Source organism: Periplaneta americana, chromosome 15 (genome assembly GCF_040183065.1).
Source record: "Periplaneta americana isolate PAMFEO1 chromosome 15, P.americana_PAMFEO1_priV1, whole genome shotgun sequence".
Taxonomy (NCBI): Eukaryota; Metazoa; Arthropoda; class Insecta; order Blattodea; family Blattidae; genus Periplaneta; species Periplaneta americana.
In genome coordinates, this window is record NC_091131.1 from 62215030 (window position 1) to 62241894 (window position 26865).

Below are 26865 nucleotides of genomic sequence, written 5' to 3' on the forward strand. Positions count from 1 at the left end.
ACATATTTTATACATTGTGGCTGGGCTTTCACTTAAAACAACATACGATCACAATGACAATGTCCACACATACATCCACAAGCGTATCTTGAACAAATGACCCTGTCTTCCACACACTGTTAAAGATGCACTCGTTAGGCGTAGGCCTAGTATAATCTAGATTTTAAAACTGAGTATCCAGTAATAATTGAGGCGATCTATGGAACAAGAACTTGACTAGAATATGTTGAATTTGAGATACAGAGCATCAGACATTTTAGATCTCGTAACAGCATTGCACAGAACGACACTCAGAATGTTTTTAGAGAGTTCTGTGTTTGTTGTTGGGAAATAATATTTTGTCAGGACGAAAATGTATTATTAAGAATTCAACGGGAAATCGATGTAATTATTATTCCAGGGACCGCCTCAACTGCAGTTTTTCTTTGTTTTGTGTACAAACCTGAAGCTTGCCCCATCCAAGAACAACTCCCGTAGTCCCTTCCTCTACAGGTGAGGTCCTCATAGGTATCGCGTGCATGCTCCAATAGAAGCCCGGGTACACCTGCGGGTAAAATACTCACATCATCATTTGTATTTGAATGTGGGGGAAGATGCGAACAACAGGCCTTGAATATCATAAGTAGAGCCCGAAAATTTGGCAAAATCCCTCTTTTTACTAGTTGCAGATACTGAGCTTTTGTTATTAAAGAGAAAATGTTTCCATTTCGTTCTCAGTATTTTACCCTTTGAGTTTTTCATTTTGCCTTGTTTTTTGTTTCTTTTTGCCTATTTTAACGAAATTCTCTATTCTAAAATTTAATGCCTTCGTTGCCGTTTCTATATAAAATCTTGTTTCAAAAATACTTGAATAGGTATAATTAATATATACTAATGTATTTATTCTTTATATTTTTTATGAAAAAAGAAGACAGACTTTTGTGGTAGAATATATTACTTTACTAACTTAGGCCTATGTAATTATTGTGATTTTAGTTCACATTATTGGAATCAGATGTATTTATTGTTCACTCAGCTACCACAAGTGTTAAATTCAGACACATAAAAGTGAAGATGAGTTAGATTTCTTGATCTTTGAATCGGAAGCAATCCTACCGCTGTCCTTGTAAATATTTTTTACAAAAATTAGTATAATAGATTCCTCTCTGGCAGCCTACTTGGGTACTCTTTTACATACCTTCTTTTTCTTTCAATATACTTGCAAACACTTCCATCTGAATAACAGCAACAAAAACCAAGAGAATTGTCACATCATAAACTTCTTGTCAACACAGCATAGCTATTCACTGAAAAGGATAATTGTCGGAAAACCCAGTAATCCTTCACTTTTACAATATTACAAGGCCTTCTAAAGGAAGATATCCCATACTGTTAATAGCGCTAGGAAAATAAAAAAATTTTAGAAATTCAATACTGTTAATACAAAAAATGTTAGTTGTTACCGTAAAATATCAGAGGTATATATAGAGTGGACCGTAAGCAATGTGATTAATTCAATGGGGTTATTCTTTAGATATTTCAAACAAAGAAGTTTAGTACAATTTTGTTCGTTTTTGCTTCCTTTTCGAGAAAAAAAAATGTTTTATATGAAATATTTATTTGTGTTTTGCGAAAGCCATTGATTTAATTCCCAATATGCTCAGTCAGTTTAATATAACACTGTATTATGATAATAAAATGATTGAAAGAGTTTTTAGTTTTGCCCTTTAAATGTGTAGAAATTTGATCCGTACAACTGTAACTTATCGTTCTAGAAAAGAATTTTAAAATGTAACATCTGTTTTGATGACATTTATTTGCATTTAAAGGACAAAACTAAAACTTTTTCAATCATCTATTATCATACTACAGTGCTCTCTTAAACTGACTGAGCATATTGGGAAACCCTTAAGTCACAAAAAATATATATATTTCGTAATTCAGCATTTGGCAGCAACTAAACATTAATCTGATCCTCCTAAAATGATTTGATAGAAGAAGATATCTTCAATTTCAAACGTGGTCGCCACATCCAGGAGACAATCTAAGTTTTCTCTTCATGGAAGCAAGTATTCCATTCTGGAAATTGGAAAACAATTATCTCGGGATATTCCTGGAAAAGTACATTAAAAAGGAGAATCCATCAGTCAGCAATAAGGAAGACATATTTAAACTTGTGTTATGAAGAAGCTCTTAATAGAATTCGTTCCTAAGTTGGAAGAAAATTTGCATATTCATAGATGAAACCACCGATCCTACAGGACCTATCTAGGAAATTCATTATTGGACTTTTGGAAACCACAAAAAGTGAGTCTTCTACATACCTTCTGACGCCAGAGCAATTAGAGAAACCGAACAGCTCGTTTATAGTACAACAATTATTATTTACCAAATTTTCTACTTATACTTTGGCCAGAATTTATACATCACGACGACATCCTGCTTTTCATTAAGATGCTGCTTCCTGTAAGAAGGAGGCTGCTTTAGCATTGAAAGTACTCTTCCCAAGATACGGCCAATTCAAAAACTTCTCAATTTCAGAACTAACATTTTTCAGGAGAAGCAGAAAACTAATTACGAGAAAATGTTTTAAAAATGGAAACAAAAATATATCTACAGGTTAGAGCTGCTCTCAGTCTACTATTACTGAAGTTAATGAAATGAGATATCTGAACTTTGTTTACTCAGGGGTTTACAAATATGTTGGACTTCTGATGAAGTATATGCATACTTACAAAAACCAGTTTTCTGCAGTAATCTCGTATATAATTTAAATGTTGTTTATTTGTTTTATCTTACTACACGTACAGTATGCAAGATAAAATGCTATGAACTCCCCATTATAATAGGCCATTTTATAAAATTATTGAATACTTTGTTCTCCATATTAGGATATTAATGAAAAAGAAAAAAGAAAATTTGAAGCAAATTTTCAAGAGAAAGTCGCTACATTAGAATCCACACCTGAGATTAGTAATGAGTAATGGACTCGACTAAAAAGCTGTATACAGACAACAGCATAAGAGAAAATAGGATTCAGAGAATGTGGGAGAATTAAGAAACTTTGGGTCACAGGGAAAATGCTGGACAAGATGGAGGAAAGGAGAAAATGGAAAAACATCAACACAGAAGAAGGTAGAAGAAACTACGAAACTTAACAACGAACTAAGAAGAGAAACTGATAAGGCGAAGGGAGACTGGATGAAAGAGAAATGTAAAGAAATAGAGAATCTAGAGAGAAAAGAGAGATATGATTTTTAATGTACAGCGAAGTAAAATGTTTGGACTTCACAAATAAGAAAAGCAAATACATGTGTTTTATAGTGGACGAAATCGGAAATGAAATAACAGACAAGCAAGGAATACTGAAACACATGGACGAAATATATAGAAGAGTTATATGAGACAGGGAATCGTCCAGATGACTTGGCTATAGAAGACGAAGCAGCCGTATCAGAAGACGAAAAAGGATTTTCTTTTTTAAGGGAAGAAGCTGAACTAACGCTTAAGGAAATGAAGAATGAGAAAGCAACAGGAGTTGATGGAATCCCCATTGAATTAGTGAAATGCTTGGGTGAAGACAAGAAGGAAATTCCATCATTATGTTTAATATATGAGCAAAGTGACTGCCCTGAAGATTTCACGGAGACAGTGTTGCTTCCAATACCGAAGAAAAATAATGCCAAGAAATGTAACGAGTTCAGGACTATCAGCTTGATATCGCACTTGACGAAGATTCTTCTGCGAATACTGAATCGACGTTTATATTCTAAGATGAAAGAACAGTTGGAAAAAGAGCAGTTTGGATTCAGGAAGCGAAAAGATACGAGAGATGCAATTTGAAGTGTATATAGTATTTGTGGACCTAGAAAAGGCGTTTGACAGAGTGGATTGGAAAAAACTTATTCTGATCCTAAAGAAAATTTGCTTCAATTGGAAAGAGAGGAGACTGTTCAGTAACCTTTATATGAAACAACGAGTCAACGTCAGAATAGGAGAAGAAGTGTCAGAAGGAAGTGAAATAGGGAGAGGAGTACGCCAAGGATGTCCTTTATCACCTACCCTGTTCAACATCTAATTGGAGGATTTAGTGAAGATCTGTTTTCAGAACACGGGAGGAGTGATAGTAGGAGGAAGAAGAATAAAGTGTGTAGGCCTAAGATTTGCTGATGATTTGACATTGTTAACAGAAGAGGAGATGATACTAAGGGATATGCTATTGGAGCTAAATGACAGCTGTGAGCAGTATGGAATGGAGATAAATGCCAACAAGACGAAGACCATGATCATAGGAAGAAAAGTAAAGAAGGTAAACTTACGAAGGCAGAAGAGCAAGTGGACAGCTTCGCATACTTGGAGTGTGCTATAAGGAGTAAGATGAGCTGCTGCCAAGAAGTCAAAAGGAGAATAGCAATGATAAAGGAAGCTTTTAATAGAAAAAGGAGTATCTTCTGCGGATCTCTGGAGAAAGAACTAAGGAAGAGACTAGTGGAGTGCTTTGTGTGGATCGTAGTATTGTATGGGGCAGAAACATGGACATTACGACGAAGTGAAGAGAAGCGAATAGAAGGATTTGAAATGTGAATATGGAGAAGGATGTGAAATGGATAGAGTAAGAAACGACACTGTGTTGGAAAGAGTGGATGAAGAAAAACTGATGCTGAAACTTATCAGAAAGAGGAAAAGGAATTGGCTGGGTCACTGATTGAGAAGAAATTGCCTACTGAAGGATGCACTGGAAGGAATGGTGATTGAGAAGAGAGTTCGGAGCAGTAGTAGTATTAGTAGTATTTATTTATTTAACCTGGTAGAGATAAGGCCTTCAGGCCTTCTCTGCCCCTCTACCAGGAGATTCCAACTATAATAGATTCCAACTATATCGGGTGATAGACGACATTAAGATATATGGATCATATTACGAGACAAAGAGGAAGGCAGAAAATAGGAATGACTGGAGAAAGCTGGGTTTGCAGTGAAAGACCTGCTCTTGGGCAAAACACTATGAACGAATGAATTAGGATATCAGTAACACTTTTCATTACCATGATCACATTCAAGTATCACCATAGCCTCCATCCTCATCAAATACTTCAATTCAACTTCCAACTAGAGAATTAATGAATCTTACAGTGTCTTATATTTCACATCATCAAATTTCTTTTGTTTTATAGATATGAGTCCCGTGCAAGCTTTGTTGGCAGGAAATACTGGTCTCATATTCAATTTCAAAAGATGGAAATATTGTGGTTGAATACTCCCCATTGTTACATCAACACAAACATTATTGATGTGGACGCTACAAAACGTAAAAAGTGTTATACAATGTTTTACTACTGCCCGGTATAATATGCAATTTTATCAAAATATTCAATATTTTATACTGCATAGTATACCATTAAGCAGGGGCGGCTTTAGGGGTAGTGTCCTAGTGCCATGGCATTGCCTAAATAAATTGTAATTATATCTTATTTTCAAGTGTAGGCCTACATTCAGAGCGCTGTAAGTTCACAAATTTTATAAAAATACGGGTTTTCCATAAAGTGATTCGAACATCGATTTGAATTACCGCGCCATGTCAGAGACAGCAATGTTGTTCTCCTTCTCATGCGCTGCTATTAATAGCTGTACAAATCAGGAGCGGCCCGTTATTCAGAAGACAAGTGAAGTGCTGACAACTGTATGTGACAAGAAACAATATTTTTTATATCCTACCTTATCTCTTGTAGAGTAGGTCTATTCTCCTGTTCTTCAGGGCCGCGAATTTGTCAATGATGTCATCTAAAAAGCTGGGTTGTCCTTCAAGTTCCGAAAGAAGTTCTCTATGAATAGAAATGTTGGCCAAAGAGGACAAACGCTGCTGGGAAATTGTATTCCGCAAATTAAGATTTTATTCTCTTTAGACACGAAAAACTTCTTTCTACGGACACACTGGTGGATGGCAAAGACACTACAAGTGAAAACGACTTATATACTTCCTGGAATACGTCTTGATGAACATCACTCTGACGTAACATCTCCAATGCTTTCAAAGCGTTAACGCCATTGTAATTGCTATCACCATAAAGAAGTTAAAATTCATTTTGTAAACGTTGATTTTTTTTAAAATATGGATGGGTAGCACTCGATCAAGTTCTGCAAAGCACCAGATGGAAATTCTTTAGAATAGTCTTTAAATTTTGTTGTATCTACCAAACTTAGAAATGATACTTTGTTCAAGTCATGAAACCTAGTATTAATTTGTGACAGAATATTGTCTACTATCTCGTAAAACAATGACTTGTATTTGAAGAAAATGTCTTCATCGGATAATTGGGCATGCTGTCTTTTATGGTTGCAGTTACTTCTCACTTTTGCATTACGAAATATTTTGTTGTAGTATTCTTCATTTCTTTTACTGTTAATTAAATCGTAAGTACTTCGAATTTTAGTTGCACAGTAACTTATATCTAAACATTTCTTTTGCAGAACATCATACAAAACATCAGTTAGACTGAATATGTCATAAAAAACCAGAGCCAAAAAACTGAATTCAAAGTCATTTATGTCATTCAAGAACCCTCCGCATTGACAGATGGAAGTACTATCAGTTGCAGGATTTATTTTTATTTCTTCAAAAACCTCTTTTAAACCGTCCCAATTCTCTATTACTGTTTTGAGTATTTTGGAGTTCGATGTTCACCTCGTTTCCACAGCTGTTGGAATTCGCCTTCCAACTATCGAATTTAGAATGTGGTTACGTTTACCTGAATGATGAAAGAAAGTGGGAATTCCGCTTAGGTTTGCAAAGAAAATTCGGCAACTTGAAATACTGTTGCAACTCTGTTGCAGAACTAAATTCAAACGATGCGCTAGACAATGAATGAAAATAGATTGAGGAACTTCATCTTTGACTTTTTTTCTGTAAGCCATTTATGTGGCCTGACATTACATTAGCGCCATCGTAACACTGTCCTATCAATTTATTACGATAATTCAAAGGCCCTAAGATGCTGTCTATTAGTTCAAACAGGGCTTGTGCAGTCCGATCAGAACTTACGTCATAAAAACCTAAGAAACGCTCCACCAGTTTACCATGTGAAGTCACGAATCTTACTATTATAGAGCATTGACAGTTTTGTCCAACGTCCGTCGCATCGTCAATTTGCAATGAAAAAAATCAGTTTCATTTACTTCTTTCTTGATTTGGTTACATACGTAGTCTAAAATACATTCAATTAGTTCGTTCTGTATTGTCTTAGACTCGCCGCTGAATACACATTTAATTTTATTGTATTGATTTCTAGCTTCGTCGGAACTTACGGAGAGCAAAGTTTGGAGCAGTTCTTTGAAATTACCGCGGTTATGTGACGAAACTTGTTCATCATGTCCTCGAAATGGCAACTCTTGTTTCGCTAAATATATAACGGCTTGAACCACAACTTTCATAAAGTTCCTGTTTAACCGAACATTCTCATTAAATATTTTAATACACAATAAGGACGACTCCTGTAACGCATCGCGAATTGAGTTCAAATTTCTTTCGACTTGTTTCAATTGCAATACGCACTTCAAATGCTCACTCGAATCCCCATGTTTGTGAAATGCACGAGTTGAGTTCGCAAAATCGCCAAACCCCGCGTTATTCCAAACGTTCTTTTTCACTCCTAATAAAAGGCAAGCCCAGCAGAAAAGTTTTTGTAGAAAAACACTGCCACATAGCCAGGTATACTCCCCATACCAGGTACTTTTAAAATGCAATTGATAAGAATTTCCGGACTTTTTTGTTTTCTAACAGACACTGATAAACGCGGAGTTGGGCGATTAAACACTAATAAGTCTCTCTTATCTTCCTCGCGCCAACGAGAAAACGATGTCTCTGATAAATTACACACTATATCGTTTTCTGGATTCATTCGCAAAATCACTTATGAACATCACTAAATAATACACAAGTAACAAAATTAACTTGTTTCTCTCATCAAGAAATGGATAAAACTGACAATGGGTTTGCACTTGTCGCCTTGTCGGGGTTCGGCGGATTGGACAAGCGAGGGGTGTTTAGAAACCTGTTTCTTTATTCCTTGAATAGGCAAAGGAACGGCTCTTCTATCCTTGGAGGGTCAATGCTCGTTACCATGGCAACCTACAACAGGCCTGTGTACTAGAAATGTGGAAAAAGAAGCATTTCTTCTTGAAAACCAGTAGCTACTCTTACATTATATAGGGGGTGAGTGACAGCAAGCGACACGAAAGGGAAAGTGTGCAGCGATACACCCAGACACTTCACGAGGCTTTCGTCTTTCAGATAGCGATAGGAGATTGTGAGCAGGTTATAACTATGGTAAGATGAAAATGCATAATTATTGTTATTATAATTTTCAAATGTAGGTGAAGAGGCACTTCAGTCACTTCACCTTGCGGGCCGCGCCTGGTACAAATATATACTGTATATTTTGTCATTCGAGCTAACTGCAAACAACTCTGTAGGAACGTGCGCAGAAGTGTTTTGTAATCCATCAGATGGAGCTTCACGGGGTTGCAAAGGGCAGGAGGAAAGGTCTTATCCGTGCCATTCAGTTGACAACTCATTTCGAGATGGCAGCACTAAATAAGGAATATTAATTTCATGCTAGATCTAACTTTCTTGCCGGCAAATACGTTACTCAAAAGAGTGTAAGAAAAAAACAATACGGTATCTGGCATCATATATCTATCGTCCAGTTCAAAAGTGCGATAACTAAAAAAATTGCAATTTTTTAGTTATTTATACACTGATAGCCCCTTTCGGAGCTCTTTCCGATTCAATATTGAGATAAGTCATATTTACAACCACAATGAAAAAAAAAAACTAAATAAACTGCTTTAGAAATGCTCGTCCTGAGTACAGACTCATTTCTAATTGTCGTGGTTATGAACCATAACACTTTCCTTTCTAAGTGATTTATTTGAAACTTTCAACTGAAGATATCTCAAAACTTGTTTTCTTGAGTTGTCGCACTTTTGAACCAGACGATCAATATGCACGTAATTCTGCTGTGTTCATGAGAAACAATAAATTATGAATAAAATAAATACTCGATTATAAAATCCACTTTCTACATTATAGATTTGAACATAAACATGGAAAAAAGTGTTAAAATATTTCTGCAAAAAGCAAATGGATTTGTTGATGTAGTATAAAAATTCTTTCTTTTGTTTTCCTTGTATGCTGTTTAGTTATAACTGACATTAGTCTAAGAAAGGTGTGAAGAATTTATTTTACATCTCGTAGCAAGATTCCTAATTTTAGCCAGAAAGTCATTGGACTCATTGCTGAAAATGACAGAAAAATAGAAGTCAAATACAGAACAGTTTAGAAAACTTTAAGGTTCCATTAATATATTATATTATTTTATTATTAGATATATTATTATTATTATTATTATTATTAAATTAAATATTCACGATATAAAACGATACATTATTGCTACTTTTCGTTTATAACTTGAATGTCTTGGAACTGCTCAGACGAAGTGGCTCCAGGCGCCACTGTCATTAACACTTTTTAGTACCATGAATTATCTCAGTCAAGTATTACCATAGTCTCCATTCTCATTAGACACTACATTGTCACTTCCAACTAAAGTGTTAATGAATCTTACATTGTATTTTATTAAGGACTTCACATCATCATGTTTGCTTTGCTGTATAGGTATGGGTCCGGCGGATTATTGGTCTCATATTCCGCTCCATTTTCATCATTTCTTCTCTTTAGTAATAGTTAAAAAAAACTTCTCAAAATCATTTTTAAAATCAGTAACTTACTCCATATCTATAGGCCTACTTCATGGACAGGAAACGTTTCCTTAACCAGTTCCAGCACTTCTTCAACTTTTCAATGATACCAAAGTGCTGGTCGCAAAGAAAAAACGAGTGGTCCCTCACAGGAAATAGTTGAGTTATCTTTTTGAATTTCTGCACAAAAAATTGTGTAAACAGCCTTGCATAAAATACTTCGTATACTGTTAGATGAGAAAATGCTATATTTTATTGAAAGTCGAAACGGTGCCTTTGCATTGTCATTGGTTTGAACAAACTCTTCTACCTTTTGCATTGACTCTCTAAAAACTGTACCATTATTTTTATACTGTTGGGCATTTAGTTTATTTTTAAAGCGCCGCCTAACACATGCATTTATAATTCTGCATAAATATGTTTATTCTTTTTTAAGATCAACAAATTGTATCCTGCAAGTGGTTGTAACAATTTCTTCAAATTGCTTTATTCTTTATCGCTTCTGTAAATTTTCTGCTCCGTAGAATAGTGTAGGTATGGCCATTGCTTTGTATAAATAATTAATTTTTGCTTCTTTTCGGACTCTCCTTAATAAAGCTCATTTTATTGTACTCAACAGGTGTAGGAATTTAGATATTTTTATTTCCTGTTCATCATTTTTATAATATGAAAATTTGCATCCTAAATAATTAAAAGCGAGTATTACTTTTTCCAAAATTGTATTTTGCTTGCAGAGTTTGTGACCCTTTGAATCCTATAATGTGAGGTTTCGTTGCTGACATTTTCAGTTAAAATTCCTCAGCTAATTTATTAAATATAAACACTCCTCTTTGCAAGTTATCTTCATAATGAGATATGATAACTTTGCAGTCCGCAAATAACATAGTATTTTGGGGTATTTTTCCTAAAATATTAGTTTTTAGTTGTGATTCCCATCTTCTTACAACTTCGTCAATATAAAGGTTCAATAAAGCGGATGATGGATTTATAGTTGAGAAACAGGAGACTCAATTGTATTTTACCAACAAAATAACAATGGACAGAATAGTGGACGATGAAGAAGATTTTGAAGAAGGCGAAGGATCTCATAATATTATTCTGGATCAAGAGTATGGTGCTAGTGCTGGTGATGGAAATACTCACCCAGAAGAGATTATCAACCACCAAAAAAAAGAAACCAAATGTTAATAGCATTATAACAAAATATTCTGAAGAAACCCTTCAACGAATTTATGATGATTATCACAAAATACCACGAAAGGTGGCATCTTATGCTGCCTTGTTGAAAAGACACCTATCTATAAAAAGTAAGTAAAATATTAAAGTAATATTTGAGTATGTGAAAAAAGGAAAGAAGTGAGAAATATTTTTGAGGAAATAAAGTAATTAAGGACAAAGCTGTGAAATATTTTGTCATAGCCCAATTTGAGAAGTACAGAAAAGAGGGGAAATGTGTGCATTACTGGCTCTTCAAAAAGCAAACAAAGCAGGGAACATCAACTTCAATGCTTTATAATTTTCATTAAACATTCAAAAAGAAATATAGAATTCCTTGTAAGCATATAAGTTCTTTTACGACCTCCAAAGACATAAAAGAAGAACAAGAAATTCGTGAATGTAGGGACCGTTTTGTAGAGAAATGAACCAGAAAATTGTGAATCTCCCAATACAGCCACAGTGTATTTGGAATTGCGACCAAAGTGGATTCGATTTTAAACTAACGTCCGGGTGTACGTTGTCCAGAAAATGAGAACCATCGACAGCTATACTAATTCAATCGCTTTACAATATCACCCACAGTTATACAATAAATGTAGGGCTTTCAATGAGTGGTGTTTATAAAAAAACTATGTATCTGTCTTCAACAATTAAGTTTTGACCCAAAAATAAAGAAACAGATTGAAGAAAACCTTCTCCTAAATATACGGTAGAAACTAGTGCGAGTGGTAAAGCGTCTAAAGACCATTTAAGAACATTTTTCTCCAACGTTCTGTCTGAAGATCTTGAAGGTCATCAAAAGTGCATACTGTTGTGTCATTTATGGAGTGTGCACAAGGACACGACCTTGATGAATAAACCATTTCAAGGCAAAATATCTGATCATTCCACATAAAACAACTAAATATATCCAGCTTCTGGACGTCTGTTTCTTTAGGCGATACAAAACTTATGCTAGGAAGATAACAGATTACATAAAACTCTTATTGGGAATCCAGAACTTAAATTGGGAAATCAAATGTTTATAATGAAAATGTACTTGCTATCCATAACGAGTTGTCTGCTCCAGTATACCGCCCTATTTTTCAGTATTCTTGGCAGTCAACTGGTTATGTTAATCCTGAACAAGCCTCGGACTTCAAAAATATAATTCAGGTCGTATTTGATTTTTCAGCAATGGAATGTGATGCAGAAGATTGATTGTTCAAATATTTCTTTTGCGCGTTGTGCTTATTGCTCTGCTCCATGCTGTTTTATGCACTTTATAGAGAAACCTCATGTAGGCTACATTTTTGAAGAAATATATTGACCAACACCAACCAAATGAAAAGTTATACAAATGCATGTTTTATGGTCTTCATCACCATTGTGAGGTAAGTCTCTGGATAAATTTTTAGCCAAAAATTTCTGTTCGAGCGAAATCCTTTCCATGTTACGACTTATGAATTATAATGTTTTTCACGCGACTTATTTCTTACGTCTCAAGTTCTTTGTGGCTATACTATTTTGTCTAGGCGCATATAATATTTAACTTACCATGACTAACAGCGACTGAATCTTAACATTACAACTAGGCAGCGTTGCTTAAGCGCGAAAGGCTCGTGTTGTTTTGGGAGGCTGAAAAGCCGCCCCCGCCTCCTATGAATTATGTCACACGAAAAGAGTATAGAAATTAAATTAATTATATATTTAGAAAAAAAAGTTCAAAGGAAGCAAACTCACCTTCATGACAGCGATGTCGTTTTCATAAGTGTCCTTGTTGTAGTTGTAATAAAGAATCTTTTTCACTGATACTCTATTGCCGGTGATCTCTGTGACGGAGGCCAGACCCGCGTGCACTGTCAGACGCCTCGTAGGCCTATCTACACTGCAAAATATCACACACAGCCTTATCACGTGATGTAATCACTTCGGAAAGATTAAGACTTGTGTATTTTGTTTCCTTCTGGTATTAAAATTCCAAATTTATTCCCGCACAACCATTCGTCAAACTTTTCACGAAATTATATATTACAAGTTCCTGACCATTTTTACGGCCGTAAGTGTAATGACATGTTTATTCTGATATGCATAATAAAAAGCAACGGAGTAGCACAGCGTTGTCAGACAGACTAAACGGAGCGGAGCGCTCCACTAGACTGGTTGCGTGCTCCGGTGTTTCCACAGACATAAGCAAGTTCACGCTCCGACTCTAGCTCCACAACCGGTTTTGGAGCTTACAACTCTGACACTACTGGAGTAGCATAATATTTTTGCTGGGAATTTGAAAACATTAAGAAAATAGCAATTATAGTTACTACACTAATCTACATTACCCTCATTTCAAGGGAAAAATTGTTCCGGGGCGGGGTATCGATCCCGGGACCTTAGGCTTAGCGCACCACTTTCTACCGACTGAGCTACCCAGAAACTACACACGACATCGTCTCAATTTTTCCCTTTACATCCACACATCTCAAGTGGGCTGACAAGACGCCAGACGATGAGAGACGATGTGGGGTGTAGTTTCTGGATAGCTCTGTCGGTAGAGCGTTGTTGCGCTAAGCCAAAGGTCCCGGAGTCGATACCCGACCCCGGAACAATTTTTCCCTTGAAATTATTCAAGTCTGCTTCACAGGGCGCTATACCTGAAAGCCAGATTTGCATTACCATCATTGTTCGTTTGTTTTTAATGTGGGACATATTGCATTACAAAAGTTCGAGAGAGTAAAATCATAATTGTTTTTAACATTTTCCCAATTTACACACACTTCCTATTTCATTCGTGATGAATTGTATTAATTTATTCATTTCTGTTCTTTTAACGTGATTTTTATCAGAGCTAGAGGATGAAATTAATTCCAAGATTAAAGAAAGCACAAAAATACGTATTAACTCCCAATCTTAGTGTTGCGCATGATTAGGTTTTCTCCTGAGCAGTTGTTTGCCCCCTTTCAATCGGAGATCTCCGATTACCTCCGATTGATGCCGCGCAGGTTGTATATGTGTTGCGGCGCAGACACACACTTTCCGCTGAGCATTCCTTTAATCGTCTCAGGTAGTGATTCAAGTTCGCTGACGTCCGTGTATCTTTTAAGGGGAGTCTGTACTGTCTATCCCAGCAATGTAAATTTCATCTAATTTAGGTGCACTTTTCTCAGGACTTACATAAGATACACATTTGAAATTTTTAGGGGTTATTCTTTAAGTATTATTTTATGTAACAGGCTAAAATTACGGTCTTTATCTTTTATTACTCTGCTTCACATTGCTGGGATGGCAGTACAGACTCTCCTTAAAATAAGTGTGTAATATTTTGTTGTTTGTTCTCTTTTTTGTTTGCCTCTCTCTCTTTTTTTCGGCTCTTTTTTTCTTGTTTTGCTTAAAGTGCTACGTTAGCTGAATTTTTTTTTTTCTAGTTTTGAAATTCATAGTATATGTGTGGAAGGGCGTATTAGTTTCATGTTATTGATCACATTAATAACATTATAACTAATTGCAAAAACTAACGCAGAAATAATGCTTTTCAGTAGCTCACGTAAACATTTATAGTTCTCCTGGAAACACTCGTTTATTCACAAAAAGTTTTTGTCAATTATTATTCTAATCGGTTTAGTTTAACGTAAAATACGAGTATATTAAGGGAGTTTCACAATGAAACAAAAAAGTGTGGTATCAATGGCTGTATTACTTCTCTTGATGACATACGTCCAAACAAGCAGGAGTTAATTGGTCACTTGTCACGTAGTGACCTGTTACTGTTACGTATACACTTTGCCTGTTGGAGAACCAACAGTCTATTGTGAAAGAAACACTTTTTGCGTTCTTTAATTTCGTTCGCAGTTTATTCTGAACGCTGTCGTGTAAGTCACCTAAAATAACCTGCAATATTCATGTAAAAATAGATACAAATTTAAAAAAGCAACCAATAACCCTGGTTAGTTAAATTATAATGAATAGTTTTTATGTTAATCAGTTCTGCACACTATCACAACGTTCTTATCAAGTAGACTACGTGCTTTATTTACATAGGCCTACATGAGAAACAGTGTTACGACACGGCAGTGAATATCTTGGTTTTAAACTCTTGACGAGAGCTATAAATCCGGCATCTTCGACCACGTTAAGTGGTTGCATAACTTTGGACATAAATTGAATTAAAAGTTTATCCAATTTAACTTTTTCTGCACTGTTCGATGGGTGTGCTGATTGCTCGAGCTGCTGTCCAACTTAATTGTCGGCGCTTTCTTCAAGCTCGCGATTGTGCGATCGCTTCAAATGGTCGAACAAATTCGAAGTTCCACAACCCGTAGAGTAAATTCGCCCACAAAGTTTACAGCTTGCGGTTTTATTATTATCTTCAACTAAATTAAAGAATTTTCGTGCGACGGATATCAGTTTTGGTGCCATTTTATTGCCACAACTACCGTCAGTCCGTACGCGTCGATCGTCCTTGAGCTGTACGTCCTCGAATTGTCGCTTTGCTCCGAACCACCGCATCCCTCCGTATATCCCCAGTTCCACCTACGGTAGTACCGGAGATCACCGGTGGAGAGCTTTATTCGTAATCTCCGATTCCTCGGCGGCAGTAGTCACTCCGATGAACAGCACTACCCAATCTATAAGAGTCTAGAAGTGATTACACGTTACGCGGTCTAAAAACGTGTAGAACAGGGATGCAAAAATGTGCTCCAATTGAGGCAGACGTCATAAGCTGGAACACATATCTAATCCCTTCCCTTCGACCCTCGCATCATTGTAGGGTAGGAAGAGAAAAGATATAATATTCAGTGTCTTGCCAAACGTCACAGGCTCTTTGATAGGATGTGCTTATAGAGTGTAATAATAATCTCTTACTTTGGTTCAGTAGGGCGGGCCTTATTGTTACTGATTGACACAGTAATATTCCCGATCATGGGAATGACATTTTAGTGATTCATAACAATAAATCCTGAACAATTCATACCAAGTTATAGAACACAATTTACAAAGTATATTACTACTGTTTTATTATTGTGATCATGATAGCAATAGCAGTAGTAGTTAATAATTGTGCCTCAGGATACATGTATAGATGTCACAATTGTCTGACAATTTTGTCTTACACGGTTTTTTAATATGTTAGTAAACCTACTCACACAATTGCGTAAGTACAATCGTATGACTGCTAATTCAGTCGGAATCGAGCCAGGTGTCTTGGACTGCGAGGTGCTTCCTGTCCACTTTCCAAGCGGGAGTTCCCGAGTCTCGCTCGTTGTCGATCGTTACATTCTCGATAACGTCATTCTCGGGACTGTGACTCTCGTAGTCTGAATCGTTTGAGAGAGCGAGCGAGAGCTAAGATGATTTGCCCGCCACTAATAGATACCTTCCTTGTTACTAGTACAATAAGGACTGAATACACCCAGATAAACTTTTAAAGAATGAGCATTTGTATGTATTGTTAGCCTTAGATCCTCTGATAATCTCTTGAAATATCCGACTTTTAGTTTTTTTTAACATGGTCTATTATGTAAGTATTTAACAGAGAGAAGTGAGGGTATTAGCTAGTTTTTTTATACATAGTATAATACATATTTAATAATAATGGCCTACGCATTTTCTTTTACCATCATAAATAATATAAATATGGAAAACAAGGCTATACAAGTTCTAAATGCTACTTTCCAAAAATGTTACTAGAAATAAAACTCTACTTCACTACCAAAGAAACGACAGGCAAAACATAATTTTGATATCCTGCACAGGAAAATGATTGAATACAGAAATGGAAGTACAACCCCGTTGGAGTATGCTTATCTTTCAGCAACCCCTAAATAAAATCCCATTTTAACATGATATAGCTCAGTGAGGAGATGAGAAAGTTTTTGAGCACACAAGATTTTGCGATCTGTCAGTCATGTCATAAGCATGGATTAGAGTGGAAGTAAGCGTCTCTCATTTCCTCTAAGTTCGCATTTTTCATTTATCCGTAACTGAGGTTAGGTCACATTTTATATGTATGCGTGATTAGGGTTAGTTCGCATTTTACATGTAGGACTAGAACCGCTATAATATAGGTTCGCAATTTGCACACACCGATAAAATCTTTATCATATCTTCCTCTGGGAAGGATATCAAGATAGGAAAACCTTGTCATATATTTACAGAAGGTTGAAAACCTGTCCATGATAGTGTCAATTGGTCAGCAATTTTTCGTTTACGTAGAAATATAAATGTGGCGAATGAATCCAAAAGAGTTGTCTAATTGCACAATGGCCTAGCTAGACCAAAGCCGACCTCGAATCCTTACCACCAATTATTATTAGTATCCGTACGATCCCTTTTGTAATTTAATTTTGATTCTGTGTAATACAGAATATCAGGAAGGAAATCATCTAACGATTATGGAATTAGAATTATTATTATTATTTAGCACTAATAATTACCCAAAATGATTATAATGCAATGCAGTATTGTCAATAAATCTGCTCGTATACACTGAAATATGAAAAAATCCTGCGAATAGTTAGGAGAAATCGTTGTACAGTATACAGTCTTTCAGGCAAAGAGAGAGAGTACGTAGGTATAATATTACTTTTTGTGTGTGAATTGAGTCGAAAGTGTGTTTTCCGCGAAAATCAGGAAATTGATTATTTTCACCATTTGAGAATGCAATAAACATTAGACGTTCTACAACTTATTTTGTTTAATGCCGATGCGCAACTAATAACCTGCAAATATTAATAAAACTTTGCCATTCTTTTCATCTGATTGCATTATCCTTCATTATCTATTGTCAAAGAAATGTACGCTAGACTTCACTGCTTGCATTCAGATTATGTAAACTATTTCAAACGTGCCGACTAACTTCCATTGCCTTGTATCCACGTTGCTGCGTGGTATTTACTCACCCGTAGGTGCAGCGCGCTGCCGTGATTGCCCACTCTTCGTCGATCATGATCGCGCTGCATTTGAATTTTCTAATGTCTTCAAGCGACAACTGCAAAAAAAAATCAACCAAATTATAAACCAAATAGCTCGATATGACATTGCTGTTTAGAGATTTCCATATATGACTGCATGTAAAACGAAAGTTCTTTTAGTATGTTATTTTACGACGCTCTATCAACGGCTTAGGTTATTTAGCGTCTGAATGAGATGGAGGTGATAATGTCGGTGAAATGAGTGCGGGATCGAGCACAGATAGTTACCCAGCATTTGATCATATTGGATTGAGGGAATACCCCGGAAAAAACCTCAACCAGGTAACTTTCCCCGACTGGGATTCGAATCTGGGCCACCTGGTTTCGCGGCCAGACGCGCTAACCATTACTCCACAGCCGTGGGTAAACGAAAGTTGAGTAGCTTAATATCAAAAACGGACATCTGACCTCAATCGAAATTTAGATAGCTGTGGTTTTTTTATACAATTTTTCATGCTCTTTCCAGTTACAGTGAAACCATATGCAAACTCTAACATTACATTCATAAAATAAATTGTGTTAAATAATACAAAGAACACTGTGAATTAAAAAATTGCCTCTAGATCAAAATTATGGAGACGACAGATGTCCGTCTTTGATATTAAGTTACTCAGTTACTGTCGCTAAAGGATGTAATTGTAAGTTATGAAAAAATTTCTGCTATCGCTATAATGAAGAGTATATTATTATTATTATTATTATTATTATTATTATTATTATTATTATTATTATTATCATTATTATTATTATTATTACCATTATTTTCATCATCGTCGTATTAATTTTTTAATTTATTGTTTCCATAACGATTAGTTTTCGTTTGTGTATGTAAGATGAACTTCATAATCTGTTTTCCTAAAAAAAAAAAGTTCGACACTGTGATTATTTTTTATAGAAATTCTCTATGATCTTGACGATTTCCAAATAACATAGTGTTAATATTATGAATATTATAATTTTCCAGTTACATATAATTGTTTCCTTCTGATTATATAGATAACGTTTTCAATTATAACACCCGAAGGAACAAAAGCTCGTGCTCGGATGCAGTTCACATAGGCCCATTCAATAAAAATAACGTACCAAGACATATTACAATGCAATACAAAATGAAAAAGAAACAATACAAGGAGAAGAATGAAGGTACGATTTAATATATGAAATACAATACAAAAAGCCACCGACATAGCTCAGACAGTAGCGCGCCATCACGCCGATCCGGAGCCGCACCCTCGCGCAGATCCCGACTCCCGCCCAATTAAAATCTACTCCAGAATACTGGTATATCCAATCTCATTTGAAACACGTCAGATCCGAACTCTTACTGAAGTGAGGTAGGTGTATCAAACAAGCCACAGCTCTTAACAAGGCCCACCCCTTCTTGTGCTGAAAGTATAAGCGATATCTGCTAGATGACAACAGCGATTGAATCCTCTACTAATGCGCATTGATCGATACTAATATCACATGTCAGCTGTAACTGGCTTGCCGCCATTGTATGTTGCTGTGTTTTGAGTTGTTTGTCTGGCTAATCATAGAAAGTGCACTTTTTACGTATTTCTGCAGCCATTTTGTAAGTAATATTTCAGGTATTAAATATTTTTCGAAAGTTGTTTTATTCCTTTTGAAGATAATATAATTAGATTTAAGATATAATTGGTGGCGAGGTAGTAGTGAGCAAGAGACTGAAGAAAAACTGCAGGTCTCTAATAAGGCCCAGGTGGGAGTTGGTTGGTGCATGAAGTGTCAGAAAGATCACATGTTCAAGATTTGGTGAACTGTTGTCACCTGCTTGTCTCAGAGCAATGACTCCAGGTAATTTGATTGCAAGGTTTCGAGGAACAGAAAATTTTCCTTAACTATTCCTGAATCTGCGATCTGTTGAAGGAAACTCAGGTTCAAATACAGATGTACCTGACCGTCATCCGACGAAGAGGCAGAAGTTGATAATCCTGATGATGTCAATGATCTAACATCGGCAGTCATTAACAGTGAGAAATCTCCGTACACCTGTGATCAACAACGATGACGAGGTCCTGGGCCTTATTTAGAACCTATGCTTTCAATAAGGCCCACATGACAACTAATTTTGAAATAATTACCAAGGTCAAAATCTTAAAAACATAGCATAGGCTACATTTAGAACATTTATTTTCGAACAGAACAGTAACTCAACTGTGAACACAGAAAATAACGATTTCCCATATTTAACCACTAAGAACATAGACAGTCCCAAGCTTTAGGTGGACCTTGTTTGATTCACCTACCTTATATCACACAAGATATACGGAAATCTCCTAACCAACAAAGTGGTTGCGGCAACCGAAAGAAAGCTACCAGAGGAATAGTGGAACAGTATGAGTTCAGAAAAGACAGAGGAGCTCTGCACACAATCAACATCCTACTGGGGAATATAGGAGAAACACTGAGACACCCAAAGAAAAAAAAACTACGCAGTATTTGAATCGGAGATTGCAGAAACAGCACATGTCAATACGCCACACACACAGTGACATGTACTGTTTCTGCAATCCCCGATTCATTTGTAGATTTTACTAAGGATTTCGACCTCCTAAGCAGACAGAAAATAATAACCAAAGCGGAATACATGATCGGAAAGGACAACCTACTGACAATATCATAAATAGGCTCCGTATTTCAGCTACGTACGAGTATAAACTGGAAAGAAGTTGCCTGATTCGAAGTATATGTGACGTCACAGCGCAGGTACAGGTACGTTCGTATGCAAAATAGTTACACATCCTCTGCCCTCTTCCTCTAGAAAGTCAAAACCGGGACGCATTTACAGTGAGTATTCTTATCGATCACTGCTCTTACTAGTCGTATTATTTAAATAACTACATCTTTGTGGCCGATTGAAGGTTTATTGCATAGGTAAAATGCCTTAAATAAGATACTCAAGCGTGTAATATTGTAGGGCATAGTTGAGGATATTTGAACTAATATTCTCACTGTCAATATGGACAACATTACATATAAATTGTGTAAAATAAACGTAAACGTGACAAAAATAGTGCACTGAAAAACACTGTAATACCAGAAGGCACAGAAAAATGTGTTGAATGTAATCCAAAGAACCAGTAACATCAAAATCTGAAAATTATGAAGATATTCACTCCACGTTTAGCATGTGGATTAGTGTAGCCTAGCATGATGTTCAGTCCCAAAATCATAATTAATAAATTAAATAATCTACATTTTAGGGAATTTTTAGAAAAGTGCGTAGAAAATTAGTGTATTTTTAGTGACTAGCGACATGCAATATCCTAATGAAACACGAAAAAATATCAGACATTAGGAATATCTTATCTATCATGCACCAATAACGTCACATGTCATTGAAAGAATTTCTTGCAATATAAAATCATTTCAAGTTCTGTAATTTACGAATGCACGTTGTTATTCACTGCAAAGATCACGACGAAAATGAACATCACTGCTCAAGCATGTGTTCAGAATGTCGGGAGTTGACTGTACTCAACAAACACGCAATGACGAGGTGTTTGTTTATATCCTCATTCGTTGCATTACCTGTGTTCGGCGTTCTGTATACCCAATGTGTCTTTAACTTCAGTCTTTGGGTAGCTGGAATACGAAGCCTAGTCATAAATAACATCCTAGCGCGCAACAAAATAGAAATTAATTATGGAGTAACGTTATTATTATTATTATTATTATTATTATTATTATTATTATTATTATTATTATTATTATTATTATTATTATTTGAAGTCGAAATTGCGATAGAAAATCTGAAAAAGTACAAGTCTGCAGGTATTGATCAAATTCCAGCAGAATTAATACAAATAGGTGGAAGGGCATTATCTAGCGAAATTTATAAACTTCTGCTTGCAATTTGGGAAAAGGAAATTGCACCAGAACAATGGAAGGAGTCCATAATCGTACCTATTTTTAAGAAGGGGGACAAGACTAACTGTAGTAACCTTCGAGGAATATCACTTTTGTTGACGTCTTACAAAATTTTGTCGAATATCCTTTTGAGAAGATTAACTCCATATGTAGATGAAATTATAGAGGATCATCAGTGTGGCTTTAGGCGTAATAGATCGACTATTGATCAGATTTTTTGTATTCGACAGATATTGGAGAAAAAATGGGAGTATAAGGGTAGAGTACATCAGTTATTCATAGATTTCAAAAAGGCGTATGACTCGGTTAAGAGAGAAGTTTTATATAATATTCTTATTGAATTTGGTATTCCCAAGAAACTAGTTCGATTAATTAAAATGTGTCTTAGTGAAACTTACAGCAGAGTCCGTATAGGCCAGTTTCTACCTGATGCTTTTCCAATTCACTGCGGGCTAAAGCAGGGAGATGCACTATCACCTTTACTTTTTAACTTCGCTCTAGAATATGCCATTAGGAAAGTTCAGGATAACACAGAGGGTTTGGAATTGAACGGGTTACATCAGCTTCATGTCTATGCAGATGACATGAATATGCTAGGAGAAAATCCACAAATGATTAGGGAAAACGCGGAAATTCTAGTTGAAGCAAGTAAAGCGATAGGGTTGGAAGTAAATCCCGAAAAGACTAAGTATATGATTATGTCTCGTGACCAGAATATTCTACGAAATGGAACTGTAAAAATTGGAGATTTATCCTTCGAAGAGGTGGAAAAATTCAAATATCTTGGAGCGACAGTAACAAATATAAATGACACTCGGGAGGAAATTAAACGCAGAATAAATATGGGAAATGCGTGTTATTATTCCGTTGAGAAGCTTTTGTCATCTAGTCTTCTATCAAAAAATCTGAAAGTTAGAATTTATAAAACAGTTATATTACCGGTTGTTCTGTATGGTTGTGAAACTTGGACTCTCACTTTGAGAGAGGAACAGAGATTAAGGGTGTTTGAGAATAAGGTGCTTAGGAAAATATTTGGGGCCAAGAGGGATGAAGTTACAGGAGAATGGAGAAAGTTACACAACGCAGAGCCGCACGCATTGTATACTTCACCTGACATAATTAGGAACATAAAATCCAGACGTTTGAGATGGACAGGACATGTAGCACGTATGGGCGATTCCAGAAATGCATATAGAGTGTAAGTTGGGAGACCGGAGGGAAAAAGACCTTTGGGGAGGCCGAGACGTAGGTGGGAAGATAATATTAAAATGGATTTGAGGGAGGTGCGAGATGATGGTAGAGACTGGATTAATCTTACTCAGGATAGGGGCCGTTGGCAGGCTTATGTGAGGGCGGCAATGAACCTCCGGGTTCCTTAAAAGCCAGTAAGTAAGTATGTATTATTATTATTATTGTTATTATTATTATTATTACAATTATTATGAACACGTCGGAATGGGTTTTTTTTAGTATACAGCACAATCCGGATGTTACGAACAGTAGAAATTATGTCGTAATGCGTGTGTTTTCGAAATATTTACTGATCATAATAGTTTCGTATTTTCTCTTTGTGGTAAACAGTCATCTACAAAAAAGATATAATATTTTATCGTCCTAACATCGTTTTATTGTAATTGGGGTGTACTTTAAATAGTAACATGAGCTGCTGCCAGGAAATAAAAAAGATGATTGCAATGGAAAAGGGAGCTTTTTATAGGGAAAAGGTGCATTTCTGCGGACCTCTGTAAAAATAACTAACAAGCAAACATTCTGATGGGGGCAGATAAAAAAAGTTATTTTTTTTCTTTCACCCTGTTAATATGTCAATAGAGGTGCTTATACAAATTTTGGCCATTCGACAGCAATTACGAGGGTCGTAAAAAATAAGTTCGCCAGGGGTCGTTAACAAAAGAAAACATAATTTCATTGGAAAAATTTATTGCAATAGATACAGCAATTGTTGAGCTATTTTTCAATATATCCCCCACTGGAAATGAGACATTTATCATATCATGGGATCGACAGACAGATGCAGACGGCTGTCTAACGCTGGTTCCGATCCCAGGCGGCTGACTTCTATGACACAAGGATACAGAAATTGATCCCATGGTATGACAAATGTCTCCATTTCAGTGTGGGATATGTTCACAAATAGCGCAATAATTGCTGTATCTGTCTCAATAAATCTTTCTATGTAATTATGCTTTTTTCTGTAAACGGCTCGAGGGAAAATTACTTTCTGGACGGCCTCGCAATTGCGGTCGAGAGGCCAAAATTTGTATAAGCACTTCTTTTGACATTATTAACATGGTGGAACAAAAAATGTTTAACTTGTTTATCTGTCCCCATCAGAATGTTTGCTTGTAAGACAGAGACTAGTGAAGTCCTTTGTGTGGAGTGTGGCATTGGCAGAAACATGGACATTACAATGAAATGAAGAGAAACGACTAGAAACATTTGAAATGGGGATGTGGAGAAGAATTGAGAATGCGAAATAAACAGACACAATAAGAAATGGAGCTGTGCTAGAAAGAGATGGTGAAGAAAGAATAATGTTCAAACTGATCAGGAAATCATTTATTCATTCATTCATTCATTCATTCATTCATTCATTCATTCATTCATTCATTCATTCATTCATTCATTCATTCATATTTTCTGCCCAAGAACAGGCATTTCACTGCAAACCCAGCGTTCTCCAATTTTTCCTATTTTCTGCCTTCCTCATACGATCCATATGTCTTAATGTTGTCTACCATCTGATATCTACTTCTGTCCCGAACTTTTGTCCCGTTTACCATTCCTTTCAGTGTATCCTTCAGTAGGCAGTTTCTTCTGAGTCAGTGATCCAGTCAATTACTTTATCTCTTCTTGATTAGTTTCAGCGTTAGGCCTATTCTTTCTTCACACACTCTTTCTAGCACAGGTTCATTTCTTATTCTGTCTGTCCATTTCACACGCTCCATCCTCCATACCCACATTTCAAATGCTTCTAGCTGTTTCTTTTCACTTCGTCACAATGTCCATGTTTCCGCTCAGGAAGAGAAAAGAAAATTGACTGGACCACTGGCTAAGAAGAAACTGCCTACTGAAGAATGCACTGGAACGAATGGTGAACGCGAAAAAAGTTCGGGGCAGAAGAAGAAATCAGATGATAGACAACATTAGGATATATGGGTCATATGAGGAGACAAAGAGGAGGACGGAGGATAGGAAAGTTGTAGAATGCTGGGTTTGCAGTGAAAGCCTGCCCTTGGGTAGAAAACAATGAATGAATGAATGAATGAATGAATGAATGAATGATTTTAACGGTTTTCTCGACATAAAAGAACGTTGTATGCAGAATTTTTGCAAAGCGTTCTAAAGGACGTGGAAACTCACCTGAGAACGAACCAGAAATTAATCCAAAAGCCAACAAACTGTCGCCAAAAAAACCTGATGTCTTTAAGTGAATGTATTTCGCTTGCTCTTAGATGACAAGCATTGAGCAAGTAACGAAAGAGAATTCTAACATGAGTAAAATTGCGCTTAACATTAGAAAGTTTTAATTATTTTATTTTCATTAATTCTTTGAATTCGCAGTTCCATGAAAAATCAATGTTAACTTGCTCCTTTGACATCAAATGAAATAGGAATTATTTTCACCGGTTTACATTCTTTGAATCCTCCGTACTTCCTCGACATTTAACAAGTATTTCTTGTCCTCGAAGGATTCTTTTTCGAAATATTGTACATAATAAAGCTGTTTAACATTTTTAGTATTTACATTCGTCTATTAGATTTATCGACAACATACACAGGGTGACTGATGACTAGGGTTCATATCCTGAGGAGGTAAACCCTGAGGTTGAGGAATTCTCGAGCATAATTTTATTGTTAAGAAAGAAGCAACAGCCAATGCCTAATTAAGTGTTTTTTGTGTGTGTGATTTTTCTTTCGCTAGGTGAAAACGGTCTTGTGTGTTGTTTTAACTTCCATTAATCGTGTCATACACATTTTTTTCATACCGAGAATGGGAGATTGTGAAATCTGCTCTGAGCTGTACATTCATACAGATGTAAGGGGCATAAGCGCCATCCTTTTCACAGTTTTCGGGGACTGTCTACAGGATCAAAAAATGTTCATACGACATAGGGTCAGAACTTTACAGTTTTTCCAGAAAAAAATATTTCTTTCCTCATTTTATTTGCGTTATACTGCTTGTATCGTTAGTAAAATTACGAAAACAATTACATCAGTAGGTATATCTAGCAAAGAGTTGATATTAGTTTAAATACATATTTGTGTGTTCTATTACGTTTTCGTGACTTTAAATAATAATACATGCTTAAATTTGTTAATATTCTGGCGTGAGAGACGAGGCAACATGTTCAGCAGAATTCATGTAGCTGACTACTCTGCACAGACGTAGGCCTACAGATCAGCTGAGTTCAAGCTCCTTGTATATAGGTCTCCTGCCGAGCGGATGGCAGTTCAGTACAGGTATTGGATAAAGAACTTATGACTTCATTCACAGCTCAGGAGTCGTTGTAATTCAAGTGCGGCAAGAAGGATGCACCGTCAACGTTTTCCGCAAAGATGGTTACCTAATCGGCCAACATATCTAGCAGTTTCTCAACAATTATTAGAAACTGAGAGTCTATTACCCCGTTTCGAAAATCACACAACCATAATTTTCTTTAAAAAATGATACTGCTTTACGGAAGCAGGAGAGATTAAAATTTTACATTAGAAATAAAAATCGTCTGATCTTATGCAGTAAACCATTATTGTTTATGTTTTAGACATACAATAAAAAATAGAGCAATATTGTTAAATAAAATGGTAATTTACCATAATGTTCTAGTAATGAGATTGAAAGTTTGTATTTGCTGCTCGTTTTATGTACACAACAGTTGGTCTGGTCCGTCCCTGCATTGAAATAGAGCATCTGTTTTGTACCGGAATGTCTGTATCCTCTTGAGCTGTACTGTGTACTTATAAACTTCCTCCTCCCTATCATCAACGCTGCCAAACATCTAATATTGTAAACTTTAATAATTAGTTAAATATTGGAATTGAAAAAAAATTGTGACGACAT

General features: G+C 36.0%; 1 protein-coding gene across 1 annotated transcript in view; it reads right to left on the reverse strand.

Moving 5' to 3' along the window:
* LOC138715636 (trypsin-1-like) overlaps positions 1-26865 on the reverse strand; it is a 75615-nt gene that overhangs the window by 16782 nt on the left and 31968 nt on the right. The window contains exons 4-6 of the mRNA XM_069848711.1: positions 17823-17911; positions 12673-12817; positions 443-544 (exon numbers count right to left, since the gene is read on the reverse strand). Of these exons, the coding sequence (XP_069704812.1) occupies positions 443-544; positions 12673-12817; positions 17823-17911 (336 nt within the window). The remainder of the gene's footprint in view (positions 1-442; positions 545-12672; positions 12818-17822; positions 17912-26865) is intronic.